Raw genomic sequence first — 21,375 nt, forward strand, 5'->3', positions numbered from 1 at the left:
AAAAAGCGCCCCCCCCAGAGGGGGGGGCTGGCCTGGTGTACCCGCTGCCAAGAGCCAGAAGAAGTCCACAGAGAAGGACATCTCTGGAGACATTCCTATTACACCCGAGGTCACTATCTTCCCTCTGCAGTTGGCACTGCCACCACCACCAGGGCTCCTGTGACCCAGGCAGGGCACTACTGCTGGCTCACATGCAGGGGAAGGAGCCACTATTGTACTCTCTCTCTCCCCACGCACTGGCCCCTATAGACAAACAATAAAGGAAGCTCTGCTAGTTGCAGAGTAATACAAAAAGCCCCCAAGGGCTGCCTATCAGGCACCTTGCACCAGGCACAAGTAAAGAACCACACTGAGGCCAGATTTCCTATACCCATGGCTGCTGGCATCCCTGCGCATTTGGCATCATCCTCAGGGCTCCCACAATCCAAGCAGGGCACTAATGTTGAACAGACACAGGGATAGGAGCCACTATCAAAGCCTCTCTCTCCCCACACACCTGCATCTGCAGATGAACAATAAAGGAAACCTTCACTGAGGCAGACCCAAAGAGCTCCAAGGCAGCCTCAGGACCAGACTATGGCAGTTAGACCACGTGCAGGAGCAAGGACAAAACCAAAGCTGAACACCAGGGACGGGGGACTAAAGAAGAGGTTCTAAAATATTTCCATCAGATATGCATGCTGCAGACTAACTCCCTGGGATCAGCTAGGTAGATCCTATGTCTTTGGAGTATCAGAGTAGACAGTGAATGTGCCCACAAATGAAAAAGGTATAGCTCTGGCAGCTATGGACTGAGGGAGCAAGCACACACAGGAATTGGGTCAGATCAGAGCCTAAGTGGACCCCATAGGACCCACAGCAGGTCCAGAGTCCAACACAGAGGCAGAAGAGGGCCTTTGGGGAGGTGAAGGTGGCCTGAGACTCAAGGCGTGTACAAGGACACTTAAAGATGAGACCCCAAGGAAACAAAATAATTGTTAATTCTATTGATCTGATCCATTCTGTGGTCAGTTCTAGCTTTTTTTTTTTAATTACAATCTTAGTCCTAAGGGATCTTCACGTCTTATAACATATTTTTATTCTATTTTTTACTTCTATTTTTATTTTTAGCCTTTTTATATATTTCTATTTCTAGCTAGCTTTTTTGTAGTGCTGAGTTTATCTCCCCTAACTTCTTTTTTCTTTATCTTTAGTATATTTCTTTTTTCTTTTTCTTTTTATATTTCTAGTCATCCTATGCTCTTCTGTTGCTCAGTGTTCTATCCCTTTTTATTTTATTTTATATTATTATAATTTTAAACAATATTATTGGTCTGCTCTGTTTCCTTGCTCTATTCTTCAAATGACACACTGCTTTGGTTTTTGTTATTAGGTTTTGTCTTTATCTTAGTTCTAATTATAATTTTTTGATTTTATTTTGGGGCTCTTCAGTCTATCTGGTTGTTCTCTTGCTCTTTGTTATATTTGCTCCTTGTTTCTATTTGGTCCCTGTTATATTTGGTCCTCATTTTCACAGTTTCACTGGTGTTTGTTTGTTTGTTTGTTTGTTTTTGTTTTGAATTTTGTTGGTTTTCTCTTTAATTGTCTGATTGGGTTCTGGGGTTCCTCTGTCAGGTTGTTCTAATGCCTTATGTTCTATTGGGTTCTATTTTTATGTTTCTTGTACAGGTATGTGTTTCTTTTTACCATTAGTCTGGGGCTTGGATAGTCTTTTTTAATCCCCTTTATTTCCAGGATGAGTGAACTCTGGAGTCTGGATTCCTCAACCAGAAGTCAAGTCGGAGGTTCTGGGGAGGGAGCACTGAGTCCAGGATGCTAGACCACTAGAGAGTCCTCAGCCACAGGGAGGATTAACTGCAGAGAATTCTCACAGAGGCCTCTATCAGGGTCTAAGACCCGGCGTTGCCCAACTGCCTGCAACTGCCAGTGCAGGATACCTCACACCAAACTACAAACAAGACAGGAACATAAACCCACTCATCAGCACACAGACTACCTAAAGCCATATTAAACTCACAGATACCCTAAAACACACCATCTGACATGGCCCTCCTCATCAGAGGGAAGAGACTCAGATCCACACACTGGAAAGCAGGCACAAGACCCTCCTACCAGGAAGCCTAATCAAGACACTAGACCAACCCCACCACAACGGGCAGAGAACAGAAACGAAGTATTACTACTAGGCAGCATAGGGAAAGGAGACAGCAAATCCTATAAATTAGACAAAATGAGAAAACAAAGAAACACCTTATAAGTAAAGGAGCAAGATAAAAACCAACAAGTCCAAATAAATGAAGAGGAAATAGGCAAATTGTCTGAAAAAGAATTCAGAGTAATGATAGTAAAGATGATCCAAAATCTCGATAACAAAATAGAGAAAATACAAGAAACATTTAATAAGGACCTAGAAGAACTAAAGAGCAAACAAACAGTAATGAGCAACACAATAACTGAAATTAGTAATACTCTAGATGGTATAAACAGAAGAATAACTGTGGCAGAAGAACAAGTTAGTAAGTTGGAAGGTAGAATTATAGAAATAACTGCCACAGAGCAGGAAAAAGAAAAAAGAATAAAAAGAATGGAAGACAGTCTCAGAGACCTTGGTGGCAACATTAAGTGCACCAACATTTGAATCATAGACGTCCCAGAAGAAGAAGAAAAAAAGAAAGGGTCTGAGAAAATATTTGAAGAGGTTATAGTGGAAAACTTCCCCAACATGGGAAAGGAAATAGTTAATCAAGTCCAAGAAGCACAGAGAGTCCCATACAGAATAAACCCAAGGGGAAACACACCGAGACACATATTAATCAAACTAATGAAAATTAAACACAAAGAAAAAATATTAAAAGCAGCAAGAGAAAAGCCATAAATAACATATAAGGGAAAAACCATAAGGATAACAACTGATCTTTCTGCAGAAACTGCAGGCCAGAAGGGAGTGGCAGGATATAGTTAAAGTCTTGAAAGAGAAAAACCTACAGTCAAGAATACTCTACCCAGCAAAAATCTCATTCAGATTCAACAGAGAAATCAAGAGCTTTACAGACAAGCAAAAGTTAAGAGAATTCAGCACCACCAAACCAGCCTTACAACAATCACTAAAGGAACTTCTCGAGGCAAGAAACACAAGAGAAGGAAAACACCTACAAAAACAAACCCAAAATAGTTAAGAAAATGGTAATAGGAACACACATGTCAATAATCACATTAAATGTAAATGAACTAAATGCTCCATCCAAAAGACATAGACTGCCTGAATGGATACAAAAACAAGACCCTTCTATATGCTGCCTACAAGAAATCCACTTCAGGCCTACGGACACATACAGACTGAAAGTAAGGGGATGGAAAAAGATATTCCATGCAAATGGAAGTCCAAAGAAAGCTGGAGTAGCAATACTCATATCAGACAAATTAGACTTTAAAGTAAAGACTATTACAAGAGACAAGGAAGGACACTACATAATGATCAAGGGATCCATCCAAGAAGAACATATAACAATTGTAAATATCTATGCACCCAACATAGGAGCACCTCAATACCTAAGGCAAATGCTAACAGCCATAAAGGGGACATTGACAGTAACACAATAATACTAGGAGACTTTCATACCCCACTTATACCAATGGACAGATCATCCAAACAGAAAGTAAATAAGGAAACACAAGCTCTAAATGAGACATTAGACCATCTTGACTTAATTGATACTTATAGGACATTCCATCCAAAAACTACAGAATACACTTTCTTCTCAAGTGCACATGGAACATTCTCCAGGATAGATCACATCTTGGGTCACAAATCAAGCCTCAGTAAATTCAAGAAAGTGGAAATCTTATCAAGCATTTTCTCTGACCACAATGCCATGAAACTAGATATTGATTACATGAAAAAAACTGTGAAAAATAGAAACACATGCAGGCTAAACAATACACTATTAAACAATCAAGAAATCACTGAAAAAATAGGAAATAAAAAAATACCTAGAAACAAGTGACAATGAGAACACAACGACCCAAAACCTATGGGATGCAGCAAAAGCAGTTCTAAGAGGGATGTTTATAGCAATACAATCCTACCTCAAGAAACAGGAAGAATCTTGAATAAGCAACCTAACCTTACATCTAAAACAATTTGAGAAAGAAGAACGAAAAAAAACCCAAAGTGACCAGAAGGAAAGAAATCGTAAAGATCAGATAAGAAATAAACAAAAAGGAAATGAAGGAAACAATAGCAAAGATTGATAAAACTAAAAGCTGGTTCTTTAAGAAGATAAACAAAATTGATAAACTATTAGCTAGACTCAGCAGGAAAAAAAGGGAGAAGATGCAAATCAACAGAATTAGAAATGAAAAAGAAGTAACAACTGACACCACAAAATTACAAAAGATCATGAGAGACTACTACAAGCAACTATATGCCAATAAATTGGATAACCTGGAAGAAATGGATAAATTCTTAAAAGTACAATCTTCCAAGACTGAATAAGGAAGAAATAGAAACTATGAACAGACCAATCACAAGTACAGAAATTGAGGCTGGGATGAAAAATCTCCCAACAAACAAAAGCCCAGGGCCCGATGGATGCCCAGGGCCTGATGGATTCCCAGGCGAATTCTATCAAACATTTCGAGAAGAGCTAACACCTATCCTTCTCAAACTCTTCCAAAAGATAGCAGAAGGAGGAACACTTCCAAACTCATTCTATGAGGCCACCATCAGCCTGATACCAAAACCAGGCAAAGATGTCACAAAAAAAGAAAATTACAGGCCAATATTACTGATGAATATGGATGAAAAAATCCTCAACAAAATACTAGCAAACAGAATCCAACAGCACATTAAAAAGATCATAAAATACACCATGATCAAGTGGGGTTTATCCCTGGAAAGCAAGGATTCTTCAATATATGCAAATCAATCAATGTGATACATCATATCAACAAATTGAAGGATAAAAACCATATGATAATCTCAAGATGCAGAAAAAGCTTTTGACAAAATTCAACATCCATTTATGATAAAAGCTTTCCAGAAAATGGGCATAGAAGGAAATTACCTCAACATAATAAAAGCTATATACGAGAAACCAAAAGCCAACATCGTTCTAAATGGTGAAAAACTGAAAGCATTCCCTCTAAGAACAGGAACAAGACAAGGCTGCCCACTGTAATCACTGTTATTCAACATAGTTTTGGAAGTGTTAGTCACAGCAATCAGAGAAGAAAATGAAATAAAAGGAATCCACATTGGAAAAGAAGAAAATTGTCACTCTTTGCAGATGACATGACATTATACATAGAAAACCCTAAAGATACTACCAGAAAACTGCTAGCACTAATCGATGAATTTAGTAAAGTAGCAGGATACAAAATTAATGCACAGAAATCTCTTGCATTCCTGTACACTAACAATGAAAGAGCAGAAAGAGAAATTAAGGAAACAATCCCATTTACCACTGCAACCAAAAGAATAAAATACCTAGGAATCAACCTGCCTAAGGAGGCAAAAGACCTATATGCAGAAAAGTATAAGACACTGATGAAAGAAATCAAAGACAACACAAACAGATGGAGGGACATACCGTGTTCTTGGATTGGAAGAATCAACATTGTGAAAATGACTATACTACCCAAAACAATTTACAGATTCAATGCAATCCCTATCAAATTACCAATGGCATTTTTCACAGAACTAGAAAAAGAAATTTTATGACTTGTATGGAAACACAAAAGACTGCAAATAACCAAAGCAACCTTGAGAAGGAAAGATGGAGTTGGTGGAATCAGGCTCCCTGACTTCAAACTATACTACAAACCTACAGTGACCAAGACAGTATGGTACTGGCACAAAAACAGAAATATAGATCAATGGAACAGAATAGAGACCCCAGAGATAAACCCACGCATATATGGGCACCTTATCTTTGACAAAGGAGGCAAGAATATACAATGGAAAAAAGACAGCCTCTTCAATAACTGGTGCTGGGAAAATTGGACAGCTACATGTCAAAGAATGAAATTAGAACACTTCCTAACACCATACACAAAAATAAACTCAAAATGGATTAAAGAGGTAAATGTAAGTCCAGACACTATAAAAGTCTTAGAGGAAAACAAAGGCAGAACACCCTATGACATACATCAAAGCAAGATCCTTTTTGACCCACCTCCTAGAATAATGGAAATAAAATCAAGAATGAGCAAATGGGACCTGATGAAACTTAAAAGCTTTTGCACAGCAAATGAAACCATAAAGAAGACAAGAAGACAACCCTCAGAATGGGAGAAAATATTTCCCAGTGAAGCAATGGACAAAGGATTAATCTCCAAAATATACAAGCAGCTCATGCAGCTTAATACCAAAAAAGCAAATAACCCAATCCACAAATGGGCGGAAGACCTAAATAGACCTTTCTCCAAAGAAGACATGCAGATGTCCAACAAACACATGAAAAGATGCTCAACATCACTATTCATTAGAGACATGCAAGTCAAAGCCACAATGAGGTATCACCTCACACCAGTCAGAATGGCCATCATCAAAAAATCTGGAAACAATAAATGCTTTAGAGGGTGTGGAGAAAAGGAAACCTTCCTGCACTGTTGGTGGGAATGTAAATTGTACGGCCACTATGGAGAACAGTTTGGAGGTTCCTTAAAAAACTGCAAATAGAACTACCATATGACCCAGCAATCCCGCTGCTGGACATATATCCTGAGAAAACCATAATCCAAAAAGAAACATGTACCATAATGTTCATTGCAGCACTGTTTACAATAGCCCAGATGTGAAAGCAACCTAAATGCCCATCAACAGATGAGTGGATAAAGAAGATGTAGCACATATATACAATGGAATATTACTCAGCCATAAGAAGTAATGAAATTTAGTTATTTGTAGTGAGGTGGTTGGACCTAGAGTCTGTCACACAAAGTGAAGTAAGCCAGAAAGAGAAAAACAAATACCATATGCTAACTCATATATGGAATCTAAAAAAAATGATAGGGATGAACCCAGTGACAAGGCGAGAATAAAGATGCAGTTGTAGAGAACAGACTTGAGGACAAGGGGCGGGGAGGGGGGATGAAATGGAAGCCAGGAGAGAGAGAGTAGCATTGACATATATACACTGCCAAATGTAAAATAGATAGCTAGTGGGAAGCTGATGCATAACACAGAGAGTTCAACTTGTTGATGGATGATGACTTAGAGAGATGGGATAGGGAAGGTGGGAAGGCGTCGCAGGAGGGAGGGGATTTCAAGATATATGTATAAATACAGCTGATTCACTTTGTTGTACAGCAAAAACTGGCACAACAGTGTAAACAATTATATTCCAATAAAGAGCTTAAAAAAAAAGAGTGGAAGCAAGTAAACCTTGTCAAATAAACTATTGCAATGGTCACACAGTGATGTTGGAGGCCAAAGTTTTGGTAATTGTGGTCTGATTTAGACTATACTATAAAGGCAGATGGGCCAGGATTTTCTGATTAGGCTGGACGTTGAGTAAGAGAGAAAAGTCAAGAATGACTCTTAAATTATTGGTTTGAGCAACTGGATGAATGGTGGTATCATTTTTTGAGATAGGAGCTTTGTAGGGCAGAGCAAGTTAGGAGAATGATTAAGAGACTGTTTTGCACATATTAAATTTGATCTGTCAGCTCATGTACATAATGTTACATGAAAGAATGCAAATACAAACATGTATATATGTATATACTCATTTATTCCATAAACATGAAGTTCAAGAACAGGTAAGACTATTCTGGTTGAAGTCAGAATAGTGGTATTCTTTAGAAAGGGGGTGCTGCCTGGGAAAGAAAATGTAGGAAACATCCGGGGTGTTCAAAATATTTTATGTTTTGATCTGGATGATAATTATGTGGATGAATACATATAAATGTAAGATTTGTTGCTATTACTGTATATATGGAATATCTGAATAAAGTATTAAAACATTAAGAGGCTTATTAACCTTCAGCTGGAGATGTCATGAAAGCAATTTGTGACACAGGAGTCTGGAGTTCAAGGCAGACACTGGGGCTATAGATAAATATTTAGAGTCAGATATAGGTGTTTTGAAGGCATAGAGTAGATGAGTCACTTAGGAAGAGAAAAGAAATCGAAAAGAGATATGTAAAAATAATATAAATGGAACACTTTAACATTTAGAAACAGCTATAACAGAAGTTTCCAAGAGGTCAAAATAGAACAAGGGTCAGTGACTGAGAATTGTTACAACCAAGACCTGACCTAGTCCTCCTCCTCCAGTGTCCTCCATCTCAGCAAATGTAGCTCAGTAAAGCAAAACATGGGATCATCCTCAACACCTTCCTCATTGTCATTCCTGTCTCTTATCTATTACTAAATCTTGGCACTAATTTTATCATTTATACAACTCTCAAGTCTACAACTTCTTTCTATCTACATTGGGAGAGGAAAATGAGAGGAATGATTAGCCTCAAAGGTTGCCAGATTTAGCAAATAAAGATACACAATACCCAGTGAAATTTAAATTCAGATAGGCAGAAAATACTTTTTTTAAAATACAATATGTCACAAACATTGCATAGACTAGACTGTACTATTACATGGAAAAATTTTACTAAAAAAGTTTGTTATTCATCTGAGATTCAAATTGAAGTGGACATCATATATTTAATCTAGCAACCTGTTACCCTCTTCAATGAGGCTGGAAATATGTAAGCAATACAGGGATTATAGAAAATAGGATTTTGTATGCCAATTTAAGGAGCTTAAGTTTTGACTTGAGGACAGTGAAAAGCCTTTGAAGGGTTGTAAGCAGATGATATTAATTTGTATTTTAGGTATACAGTATATATAGTAGACTGCAGAGGGAGGTGATTTCAAAAGCTAGTGGAAGCTATGCAGCAGGAAAGGGTTTGGGGTACAGATAAAGTTTTGGTAAGATGAAAGAGGTCAGAGTATGTTTTATTTTTTATATTTTAATTTTTTTAATTAAAAAATTATTTATTTATTTGGCTGTGCCAGGTCTTAGCTGTGCACATGGGATCTCTGTTGCTGCATGCAGGATCTTTAGTTGCAGCATGCGGGATCTAGTTTCCTGACCAAGGATTGAACCCAGGCCCCCTGCATTGGGAGCATGGGGTCTTAATCAGTGGACCACAAGGGAAGTCCTGGCCTGAGTATGTTTTAAATGCTGGTAGAAAAGTTACAGTAGAAAGGGAGAGACTGAAAATACAGGATAGTGGAAATGGAAAGATAATTAATGAAGAATTCTTATCACAACTTTTTCTACTAATTGAGAGGTAAATCTTTTATATACAGTTTATTTACCCCTGTGAAACCTGGTGCTCTTAAGATAAAGATATTTTTAAGAATTCTTTCTCTTGTCTGTAGCAAGTTAGGTTGTTCAACATATTTTGTTTTTCTTCTAAAACTATTACAAAATCATAGTAATTAAAATCAATGTTTTTCAAATTTGAATTCTATTTTCTGTACTTAGAGTTAACAACAGGTTAAATAATTAAACTACTAAAGTATATTTTTATTATAGATAATGCATCTTGTGGAGTTTTACTTGCTGAGAAAAATTACCCTTCAACCCCTGAAAAAACAAAGAAAAAAGCAAGTATTGAAGCAGAATAACCTTACAAACCATAAATTTCATTAATACAGGACATATTTTTTTCTTATAAACAACACTTTTATAGGAATTATTTTTCAGCTACTTAAGCCAATAGTTGAAAACATTTTTGGAGTTAGCAATTAGATTGCATTATTGTTGCGTGAATATGTACTCTATATAAATTTAATGAAAGAGGATTAAAACACAATTTTTCCAATTTCTTTTTGGATAATTGGATATCTGTTAATAATTAAAGTGAAAATAACACATTTACTTTGTAGCCAGAACAGTGTTCTGTGCTAAGGAATTGTAAATCAGTACATTAGGCCTGGAATCTAGAGGTCTTTGGGGAGGAATTCAGACTTGATTTTGTATATAGCAAGAGCTGCTATTTGAGTGGCTATTCAGTGTAAAGCATTAGTCTAAGCACTTTTCATTAATTGTATGTTTTTTATAGCATTCTTATCAGGTAAGTTTTTCATTTGTTTTATTTTTTAGCTATTTTATAGCTGAGAGGTTTATATATTAATCAATATGCTTCAGGAGCTTGTGACAGGTCTTTCTCAGTCTAAAACCTGTACTTCTTCCACTGTACCATATGGTTGTTATATACATTGGGGAGCAAATTGAAAGAGGGCAAGAGTATCAGCAGGAAGATACATTAATACAAAGCTACAAAGATTTTTGGTAGGAGATAGTGGTGGCTTTAACTAGGATTTTTGTAGGAGAGATGGAAAAATATGCATGGATTCAAGGTAATTTTGCCTGTAGAGTTCATGGATTTGCTATAGAGGATGAAAGAGTGAGAGGTGTCAAGAAAGACTTCTAAATTTGTGTCTTAAGCAGCTTTGATGGATAACAGTGCTATATAATGTGATAGGAAAGGCACATGAAGATGAAAATGTTGGAAGGGCCATTGACTGTAAGCTTGCAGGTCAGGAAAACAGAAGAATTCATGGTAATGGGTGAAATCACCTGGTAAAGAGTATCTAGAGAGTAAGGAAGAGAAGGGGGTCCAGGATCAATTCTTGGAAAACTCTATAGTCACATGGAAAAGGAAGAGTGGACAGAGAGCAGGGGAAAATAAACAGCATATGGTATCATAGAAGGTAAGGGAGGAGAGCTTTTGCTCCTAAAAGGGAAAGTGACCAACTATGTTGAGTGCTGCTTGGAGGTCCAGTATTGTAAAGAATTTTGAAAAATTGGAGAACTTGCAGTTTCCAGTCCAACATGAAAGGAACTTACAAGTCACTACACTATCCTAGCAACAAGTAGAAACCTGAACAAACTGAAAAATCAGCAACTCTTTGTAGATCTGTCAAAGAAGCAATGGTAGACTGCTACACCAAAACATGGAAAGACAGACAGGTGGATACAGAGAATAATGACTTACCAGAGCAGAAACACATGAACAGAAACCACCCTGAGAACCATTGCTGGGGTTGGAAAACCAAAGTGTGATTGATGAATTGCTGAAGTCTTGGTGTGGACTACTCTGAAAGTTGAAAACTCAAGATGGACCCAGTCATCAGAGGAACCTCCACACTTTTGTGAGTTTTACCTCCAGAAACTCTACCAGATCCTCACAGTGAATATCAGAGAAGAATACCCTCACACTTCTGGTAGTGGAAGGGGAAAAGGAACCATTTTGAAATACATCAGAATATTCTGTTCTTCTTACCAAAGGCTTCCCTCAACAGAAAGTGTTTTACAAGAACCTGACTTGCTGGGGTTTTATCAGAGCCTAACCTACCTGGGGAGGGGAAATATCTGATTCCAGCTAGCTCTACCCTTCCAAGTGGAGGAAGGAAATTAGTCAATTCCAGCTCTCTCTAGCTTTCCACATGGGGGAATGGAAGTACCCAAGTACTACAAGATGGTCCTTTCTAGCCATCCTGTCTCAACTCAAGGGGGAGAAAACTGAGACGAACTGGTGATGTTCACAGTCCAGGGGCACAAGCTCAATAGAAGACTGAGACCTAATCATGGAACTGTAGAATGCTTCCCCTGTCCCCACAATTTATCAGTTCATTACTAAAGACCTATTCACCGCAGTTGCTATTACCCAGTATGTCATTTCTACCTTTTAGCAAAAAATTACAAGCCATACTGAAGGGCAAAAATTACTGTTTAAAGTGACTGAATAAACATCAGAACCAAAGTCAGATATGGCAGTAGTGTTAGAATTATCAGATCAGAAATGTAAAATAACTATGATTAATATGCTAAGGCAGTTATAGGAAAAAGTAGACAATATGCAATGTAAGCAGAGAGATGGAAATTCTAAGAAAATCAAAAAAAGGAATGCTGGAGATCAAAAACACTATAGCAGGAATGAAGAATGCCTCAGTGAACTCAGTAGTAGAATAGACACAGCTGAGGAAAGCATATATAAGTTTGAGGACATGACAATAGAAACTTCAAAATTAAAAAGCAAAGAGAAAAAAGGACTGAAAAAAAAAGCAGAATATTTAAGAACTGTAGGATAACTACCAAAAGGTGTAACATATATATAATTAGAATTCTAGAAGGAGAAGAAACAGAGAAAGGAACAGAAGCAACATTTGAAACAATAATGACTAAAAATTTCCCCCAAATTAAAATATGACATCAAACCACAGATCCAGAAATCTAAGAGAATACAAAACAGGATTAATACCCTCAAAACTACATATAGACATATCAGATTTGAACGTCAGAAAGTCAAACAGAAAGAAAATATCTTGAAAGAAGCCAGAAGGAAGAACACCTTACCTATTGAAGAACAAAGATAAGATTTACAGACCTCTCCTCAGAAACCATTCAAGCAGGAAGAGAGTGCAGTGAAATATTTAAAGTATTGAAAGGAAAAAACCACCAACCTAGAATTCAGTACCCTGTGAAGTTATCCTTCAGAAGTGAAGGAGAAATGCAGAACTTTCTCAGACAAACCAAAATTGGGGAATTTGTTGCCAATAGGCCTGCCTTGTAAAGAAATATTTAAAGAAGTTCTTCAGGGAGAAGGAAAATAACATGTCAGTATAGGTTTGTCTGTCCTAACAAATGTACCACTGTGGTGTAGTGTGTCAGTAGTAAGGGAGGTTGTGCATGAGTGGGGACAAAGAAGTATATGGGAACTCTGTACATTCTGCTCAGTTTTGCTGTGACCCTCAAACTGCTCTAAAATGTGAAGTTTGTTAATTTTTCTAAAGTCAATTGCATTTAGGATCAAGAAGGAAACTGATGACTTTGGAAGGAGTAAGTCAGGTGGACTAGTAAGGAAACTAGTTTGGAATAGGTTAAAGAATTATAGAATTTGAGGACGTGTAAAATATATAAAGAAGCAAATTGGGACATCAACAAATAAAATGTGTGTGTGGAGGGGAAAATAAATGTGTAAAACTTTTTAATGCAATTGAAGTTAATTTGTTTTGAGCTTAAAGTAGACTGTTATAAGATGTATTGTGAATGCCTTAGGTAATCAAAAAGCAAAAATCTGTGAGAGGTACACAAATGATAAAGAGAAAAGAATCAAAGCATATCACTAGAAAAAAATCATCAATTCACAAAGAAAGACAGCAGTAGAGGAAGAAAGGAACAAAGGAACTATAAAACAATCAGAAAGCAATGAACAAAAAAGTGACAGGGCTTACTGTCAATAAATCCACACCTCTCAATAATTATTATAAATGTAAATGTTTTAAATTCTCCATTTAAAAGATATAGAGCAGCTAAGTGAAAAAAAAAAAAAAAGACACAGTATGCTGTCTACTAGAGACCCATTTAAGCTATAAGGACACTCAGGCTGAAAGTGAAGGGATGGAAAGAATTATTCCATACAAATATAAACCCAAAGAGAACCAGGGTAACTATACCTATATCAGATAAAATAGGTTTTTAAGTCAAAAGCTGTAATAAGAGACAAAGACTGCCATTATTTAATGATAAAGGGGTCAGTTCATCAGGAGGATATAACAATTGTAAGTATATATTCACCCAATTTTGAAGCACTGGAGTATATTAGACAATTATTAACAAATCTGAAAGCAGAAATAGATAGCTGTGCAATAATAGTAAGGGACTTCAATACCTGACTTTCAAAAATGGATAGATCATCCAGGCAGAATATCAGTGAGGAAATAATGGACTTGAACTACACTTTTGACTAAATGCACCTAACAGACATATACAGAACATTCCATACAACAACAATAGAATCCACATTCTTCTCAAGTGGGCAGGAAATGTGCTCCAGGATAGAACATATGTTTGGTCACAAAACAAGTCTTTAACAAATTTAAGAAGATTGAAATTATGTCAAGTATATTTTTTGACTTCAGTGGTATAAAACTAGAAATTAATAACAAGAGCAAAGCTGGAAAGCTCACAAATATTTGGAAATTAAGCAACATACTTGTGAAAAAACAATGTCAAAGAATAAATGAAAAGAGCTGTTAAGAATACCTTGAGACAAATGAAAATGGAAACACAACATACCAAAACTTATGGGATACATCAAAAGCAGCCTTATAAGAGAAGTTTATAGTGATAAACACCTACATTAAGAAAAAATTAAGATCTCAAGTAAACAGCCTAACCTTATACCTCAGGGAAAAAGAACAAAGTCCAAAGTTAGCAGAAAGAAGAAAATTAAAATATTAGAGTAGAAATAGATGAAAAAGAAACTAGAGACAATAAAAATGATTAGGCTAAAAGTTGGTTTTATTAAAAGATAAACAATTGACAAACTTTTATCTAGACTAAGAAAAGAAGAGAGATGACTCAAATTAATAAAATTATAAATGAAAGAGGAGACATTACAACTGATACCTCAGAAATACATACTTCTGTGAATAATTATACATCAACAAATTTGATATGGATAAATTCCTAGAAACATACACTTTACCAAGACCGAATCACAAACTAATAGGGAATCTGCACAGACCAATAATGGCCAAGGAGATTAAATCAGTAATTAAAAATCTTCCCACAAATAAAAGGGACCAGATGGCTTCACTGGTGCATTCTACCAAACATTTAAAGAGAAGTGAATACCAGTCCTTCTCAAACTGTTCCAAAAAGTTGAAGAGGAAGGAACACTTTCAAACTCATTTCTGAGGCCAGCATCACCATCATTACTAAATTCAGATGGGGGCATTAAAAGAAAATTACAGGCCAACATCCGCAATGAACATAGATGTAAAAATCCTCACCAAAATGCTATCAAACCAAATTCAAGGACACATTAAAAGGATCATATACCATTATCGGGACTTCCTAGGTGGTGCAGTGGTTAAGAATCCACCTGCTAATGCAGGGGGAACAGATTCGATCCCTGCTCCAGGAAGATCCCACATGCCATGGAGCAACTAGGTCTGTGTGCCACAACTATTGAGTCTGCGCTCTAGAGCCCATGAGCCACAGCTATTGAGTCTGTGTGCCACAACTACTGAAGCCCACGTGCCTAGAGCCCGTGCTCTGCAACAAGAGAAGCCATGGCAATGAGGAGCCTGCGCACCACAATGAAGAGTAGCCCCCACTTACTGCAACTAGAGAAAGCCCATGTGCAGCCAGGAAGACCCAATGCAGCCAACAAATAAATAAATAAATAATTTTATTTTAAGAAAAGATCATATACCATTATCAAGTGAGATTTATCCCTGGGACTCAAGGATATTTCAACATAGGAAAATCAATTAACGTAATACACTGCATTAACAGATGAAAGATTAAAAACCGTATGATCATTTCAATAGATGTTGAAAAAGCATCTGACAAAATTCAACATCTTTTCATGATGAATATTCTCATCAAATTAGGTCTAGAAGGACTGTATCTCACCATAATAAAGGTCATATATAACAAGCCCATAGTTAACATCATATTCAATGGTGAAAAGTTAAAAGCTTTTCCTCTAAGATCAAGAATAAGAAAAGGTTACCCACTCTTGCCACTTCTATTCAACATAGTATTGGAAGTCCTAGCCAGAGCAATTAGGCAAGAAAAAGAAATAAAAGACATCAAATTCAAAAAGGAAGAAGTGAAATTATCTCTGTTTACAGATGACTTGATCTTATATTGAAAACCATAAAGACTCCGCCAAAAACCTTTAGAACTAATCAACAAATTCAATAAAATTGTAGGATACAAAATCAATATACAAAAATATGTTTCATTTCTATACACTAATAAAAAAACTATCTGAAAGAAAAATTGGAAAGCAATCCTGTGAGTTAATAGAAAATGTATATATGTTGGTCTCTGCCACCAGTTCCTGGCATAGAACTCCAAAACGCTTGTAATTTCCTAAGTAATAATGCTAGGAGCATCTCTGTTTTAATATCTATTCTTTGACCTCATCCCTGACACAGGACTCCTAAAACCTTGTAAATTTCTAGGTGATAAGAGTACTAGTGGATATTTTGTTCTAATGAAGCAACTCTAGATGGGCTTCTGGATGGCTCCAGGATGGGGGCTGGTCACCAGAAAGATCAAGCCATAATTAAAAGCTTGGAATTTTCAGCCCATAACCTCGCCATCTTCAGAGAGGGGTGAGGGGCTGGAAATGAAGTTAATAATTGATCGTGACTATGTGAGGAAACCTCCATAAAAATCCCAATAGTAGAGGGCATGGAGAGCTTCCAGGTTGAATACAAAAGCTCCTGCACTTGGGACTCTCCCAGACCTCACCTTATATGTTGTTTTTTTTTAACCTGGCTGTTCGTATATATCCTTTAATAAATTGGTAAAGTGTAAGTGTTTCCCTGAGTTCTGTGAGCTGCTTTAGCAAATTAATCAAATCTGGGGTGGGGGTGATGGGAACCTCTGATTTGTATCCAAATCAGACGGAAGTTGTGGATAACCTACTACTCACAATTGGCATCTGAAGTAGGATGGGAGCAGTCTTGTGAGACTGAGCCCTTAACCTGTGAGATCAGACACTATCCCCAGGAAGATAGTGTTAGAATTGATTTGAACTGTAGTCTACCTAGCTGGTGGTGTAGAGACTTGCTTGTTGTGGGGAAATGCCACCCTCCCCCCACCGCCCCCATATTTGGTGATCAGAAGTGCGAGGGTTTGCATGAATAGTAAAGTAGACTCACAGGAGAAAGACAGGTGACAAGTAAAACAGGTTTTTCCTTTTAAAATCCCATTTACAGTAGCATCAAAAACAATAAAATACTTAGAGATAAATTTAACCAAGGAAGTAAAAGACCTGTACTCTGAAAACTATAAGACATTGACGAAAGTAATTGAATAAGACAGAAGAATTAATGTTGTGAAAATGTCCATACTACCCAAAGTGATCTACAGATTCAGTGCAATCCTTGTCAAAATTCCAATGGCATCTTTCACAGAAATAGAAAAACTATTCTAAAATATGTATCGAACCACAATAGAACTAAAATAGTTAAAGCTATCTTGAGAAAGAACAAAGCTGGAGACATCACATTTCTGGTTTTCAATTTATATTACAAAGCTATAGAAATGAAAACAGTATTTTTCTGTACTGGCATAAAACCAGCACATAGACCAGTAGAGAGTGTAGACATAAACCTACACATATATAGCCAGTTGGCACAAGGATGCCAAGAACACAAAATGGGGAAAGGATGGTCTCTTCAATAAATGGTAATAGGGAAACTGGATTATCCACATTCAGAAGAATGAAACTGGACCCCTATCTTACATTAGTCACAAAAATTAACCCAGAATGGATTGAAGACTTACATACAAGATCTGAAACACTAAAACTCCAAGGAGAAAATATAGGGAAAAATCTTGACATGGGTCTTGGCAAGATTTCTTTGATAATACACTAAAGGGAAACACAACAAAAGCTAAAATAAACAAAATGGGACTACATCAAACTAAAGAATTTCTGCATAGAAAAAGAAAGTCAATAAATTAAAAAGGTAATGTACAGAATGAGAGAAAATATTTGCAAATCATATTTTACAAGGGGTTAATATCCAAAATATATAAAGAACCTATATAACTCAAGAGCAAAAAGCAAATAATCCAATTTTTAAATGGACAAACACTTGAATAGACATTGTCCCAAAGAATATATATGGGTGGCCAATAGGTACATGAAAAGGTGCTCAATATCACTAATCATAAGGGAAATGCAAATCAGAACCACAATGAGATATCACCTTGAACCTGTTAGGATGGCTATTATCAAAAAGACAAGAGATAACAAATGTTGGCAAGGATATGGAGAAAAGGGAACACTTATACCCTGTTGGTGGGAGTGTAAAGTGGTACAACCATTATGGAAACCATAACCATATAGCACTTCCTCATAAAATTAAAAATAGAACTACCATGTAATCCAGCAATCTCACTCCCAGGTATGTATCCAAAGGATATGAAATCAGTATCTCAAGGAGTTATCTGCACTCCCATGTTCATTGCAGCATTATTCACAATAACCAAGATATGGAAACAACCATAATGTCCTTCACTGGATGAATGGATAAAGAAAGTGTGATATTATTCAGCCATAAAAAGAAGGAAATCTTGCCATTCTTGACAATCTGTACGAACCTGTAGGGCATTATGCTAAGTGAAATAAACCAGAGAAAGATAGATACTGTATGGTATCATATATGTGGGGGGAAAAAAGCCAATTTCATTACAAAAAATAGAACAGTGATTGCCAGGGTCTGGGGGATGAGGAGATGGCGAGATGTAGGTTAAACAGTACAAACTTTAAGTTATAAGAAAAACAAGTTCTGAGGATCTGACATATAGCATGGTGACTGTAGTTAATAATGTGGTATATATTTGAAAGTTGCTGAGATTATATCTTAAGCTTTCGCACCATGCATGCTCCAAAAATGTTAACTATGTGAGGTGTTGGATATGTTCATTATCTTGATCTTGGTAATCATTCCAGAATGTATATGTATATCAAATCATCATTTGTATGCTTTAAATATATACAATTATATTTGTCAATTATTCCTCAATAAAGGTGGGGAAAAAAGAAAAAAAATAAAGTAAGGAAGTAATGATTATAGAGCTTGACTCTGATGGGAAATAGGGAAAAAGAACAGTAACTGCAGGGAGAGACTGGGTTAGAGGAAGTTTATTGTTTTGCTTTGAAGATGCGATATATTCTTGGGTTGGCCAAAAAGTTCATTCATGTTTTTCCGGTAAGATGACTGTAGTAACTTTAACTGTTGTCTTTAACTTTATTTGAAACAATTTTGTTAGATTGTATTGTGACAGCTGTCATATCAGCATGCAGTAAAAACAAGCAAACAGCATCAAAATTGGTGAATTTCTGTGTAGCCATTTTAATATTAAAGATGGAAGAAAAAAGCAACATTTTCAGCATATTATGTTTTATTATTTCAAGAAAGGTATGAGGGTGAGTCAAAAATTATCTGCACTCTGGCTGTAGAATTTGTTTTAATTAACTTTTAGAAAAGACAAATACATCATTTTTTGACATAATCTCCTTGCTTTTCAATACACTTTGTCCATCTGCCAACAAGCTTTTGTATTCCCTTATTAAAAAATGTTTTAGGCTGAGCTGCGAGCCACGAATGCACCACTGTCTTTATTTCTTCATCAGAAGTGAATTTTTGTCCTCATAGGGCTGCTTTCAGGGGACCAAACAGGTGAAAGTCTGATGGAGCAAGATCAGGACTATAGGGAGGATGTTTTAACACCTCGAAATGAAATAATCCACGACAGACTTAGGTTTCAAGAAGTTTGTGCTAGATGGGTACCAAAACAACTCACGGAAGAGCATAAAATGGAAATGTTTGGATATCTGCAAACAAAATTTGGACCAATACTCTAAGGAAGGTGAAAGTTTCTCAAAGAGAATCATTACTGGTGATGAGACATGGATTCATCACTACAAATCTGAGAGTAAATGGCAGAGTATGGAATGGAAACATGCTCAATCGCCAACCAAGAAAGAGTTCAGAAGTCAACCATCAGCTGGAAAATTGATGCTTATGGTTCTCTGGGATTCTCAAGAGTCATTATTGAACATTATCAGGAAAAAGGTTCAACAATCAACAGTGCTCATTGTTACAGTGAGATGCTTATTGAAGAGCTGAAGCTTAAACTTTGGATTAAATACCGAGGCCTACTATCCAAGGGTGTTGTGATCTTGCATGACAATGCATGTCCACAGGTTTTTGCCCACACTGTCAACACTCTGTCCTCTATTATGAGATCCTTCCAGAAGGCCAAATGATTAATTCCAACAAGTACTGCTCCCAGTTAGACCAACTGAAAGCAGCACTCAATGAAAAGCATCCAGAATTAGTCAACAAAAAAAGCATAATCTTCCATCAGGGTACCACAAGACCACATGTTTCTTTGATGACCAGGCAAAAACTGTTACAGGTTGGCTGAGATGTTCTGATTCATCTGCCTGATTCACCAGACATTGCGCCATAGGATTTCCATTTATTTCATCCTTACAAAATTCTCTTAATGGAAAAAATTTCCATTCCTTGGAAGACTGTAAAAGGCACCTGGAACAGTTTTTTGCTCAAAAAGATAAAATGTTTTGGGAAGATGGTATTATGAAGTTGCCTGAAAAATAGCAGAAGGTAGTGGAACAAAACGGTGAATACGTTGTTCAATAAAGTTCTTGGCGAAAATGAAAAATGTGTCTTTTATTTTTACTTAAAAACCAAAAGTAGGACTTCCCTGGTGGCACAGTGGTTAAGAATCCGCCTGCCAATGTAGGGGACACGGGTTCGATCCCTGGTCCGGAAAGATTCCACATGCCATGGAGCAACTAAGCCCATGTGCCACAACTTCTGAGCCTGCACTCTAGAGTCCGTGAGCCACAACTATTGAGCCCATGTGCCACAACTATTGAAGCCCACACACCTAGAGCCCAAGCTCCACAACAAGAGAAGCCACCACACTGAGAAGCCTGCGCACCGCAACTGAAGAGTAGGCCCTGCTCACCACAACTAGAGAAAGCCCACGCGCAGCAATGGAGACCCATCACAGCCAATAAATAAATGAATAAACAAATAAAATACTTTTTAAAAAATAAAGCAGCTTCTTTAAAAAAAAAAAAACCAAAGGAACTTTTTGGCCAACCCAGTAGAGCATTTTTGAGGCCTAATCGGAATGTTGGAAGGAAGGAAGAGGGAATAGCTGAATGTAACTCAGTAGGCAACTGGAGCTCCCTATGACCTAGAGATCTAGTTGAAGTTGACCTGAATTTCACTTTTTTAACTTAAAGCAATGAAAAATCTTCTACATATTTCTGTGTTTTCTTTTCCATGCTTCTTCGCCTTCCTCATGGTTACGTTTCCCTTTCCTGTTTCCATGCATGCTGTCTCAGTTTCATACTCCACCATCTCTCTCTCTCTCTCACACACACATACACACACCCCTTGCTATGCAAATCAAGCATCTTATAACTTAAGTATGTCACATGTTACATTAAATGCCATTTTCTATGCTCTTACATGTTCTGCCCCTTCTCAAAAGCTGTGTTCCTGTTTCTCTTCCTGACTATAGCTTTACCATTTCTGAGATGCTGGTCTATAAGAACTTCCCTATATTATTTTGAAGAAGATATACATATGGCCAATAAGCACATGAAGAAATGCTCAATATCCTCAGTCATTAGGGAAATGCAAATCAGAACCACAATGATGTATGACTTCCTATCCACTAGGACGAATATAATCAAAATGACAGATAAGGGAATTCCATGGTGGTCCAGTGGTTAGGACTTGGCACTTTCAGTGATGTGGCCCAGGTTCATTCCCTG

General features: G+C 36.9%; 1 protein-coding gene across 1 annotated transcript in view; it reads left to right on the plus strand.

The window, feature by feature from the left end:
* MEIKIN (meiotic kinetochore factor) overlaps nucleotides 1-21,375 on the plus strand; it is a 121,837-nt gene that overhangs the window by 39,528 nt on the left and 60,934 nt on the right. The window contains exon 9 of the mRNA XM_057701133.1: nucleotides 9,549-9,619. Coding sequence (XP_057557116.1) covers nucleotides 9,549-9,619 — 71 coding nt within the window. The remainder of the gene's footprint in view (nucleotides 1-9,548; nucleotides 9,620-21,375) is intronic.

This window comes from Hippopotamus amphibius, chromosome 1 (genome assembly GCF_030028045.1).
Source record: "Hippopotamus amphibius kiboko isolate mHipAmp2 chromosome 1, mHipAmp2.hap2, whole genome shotgun sequence".
Lineage (NCBI taxonomy): Eukaryota > Metazoa > Chordata > Mammalia > Artiodactyla > Hippopotamidae > Hippopotamus > Hippopotamus amphibius.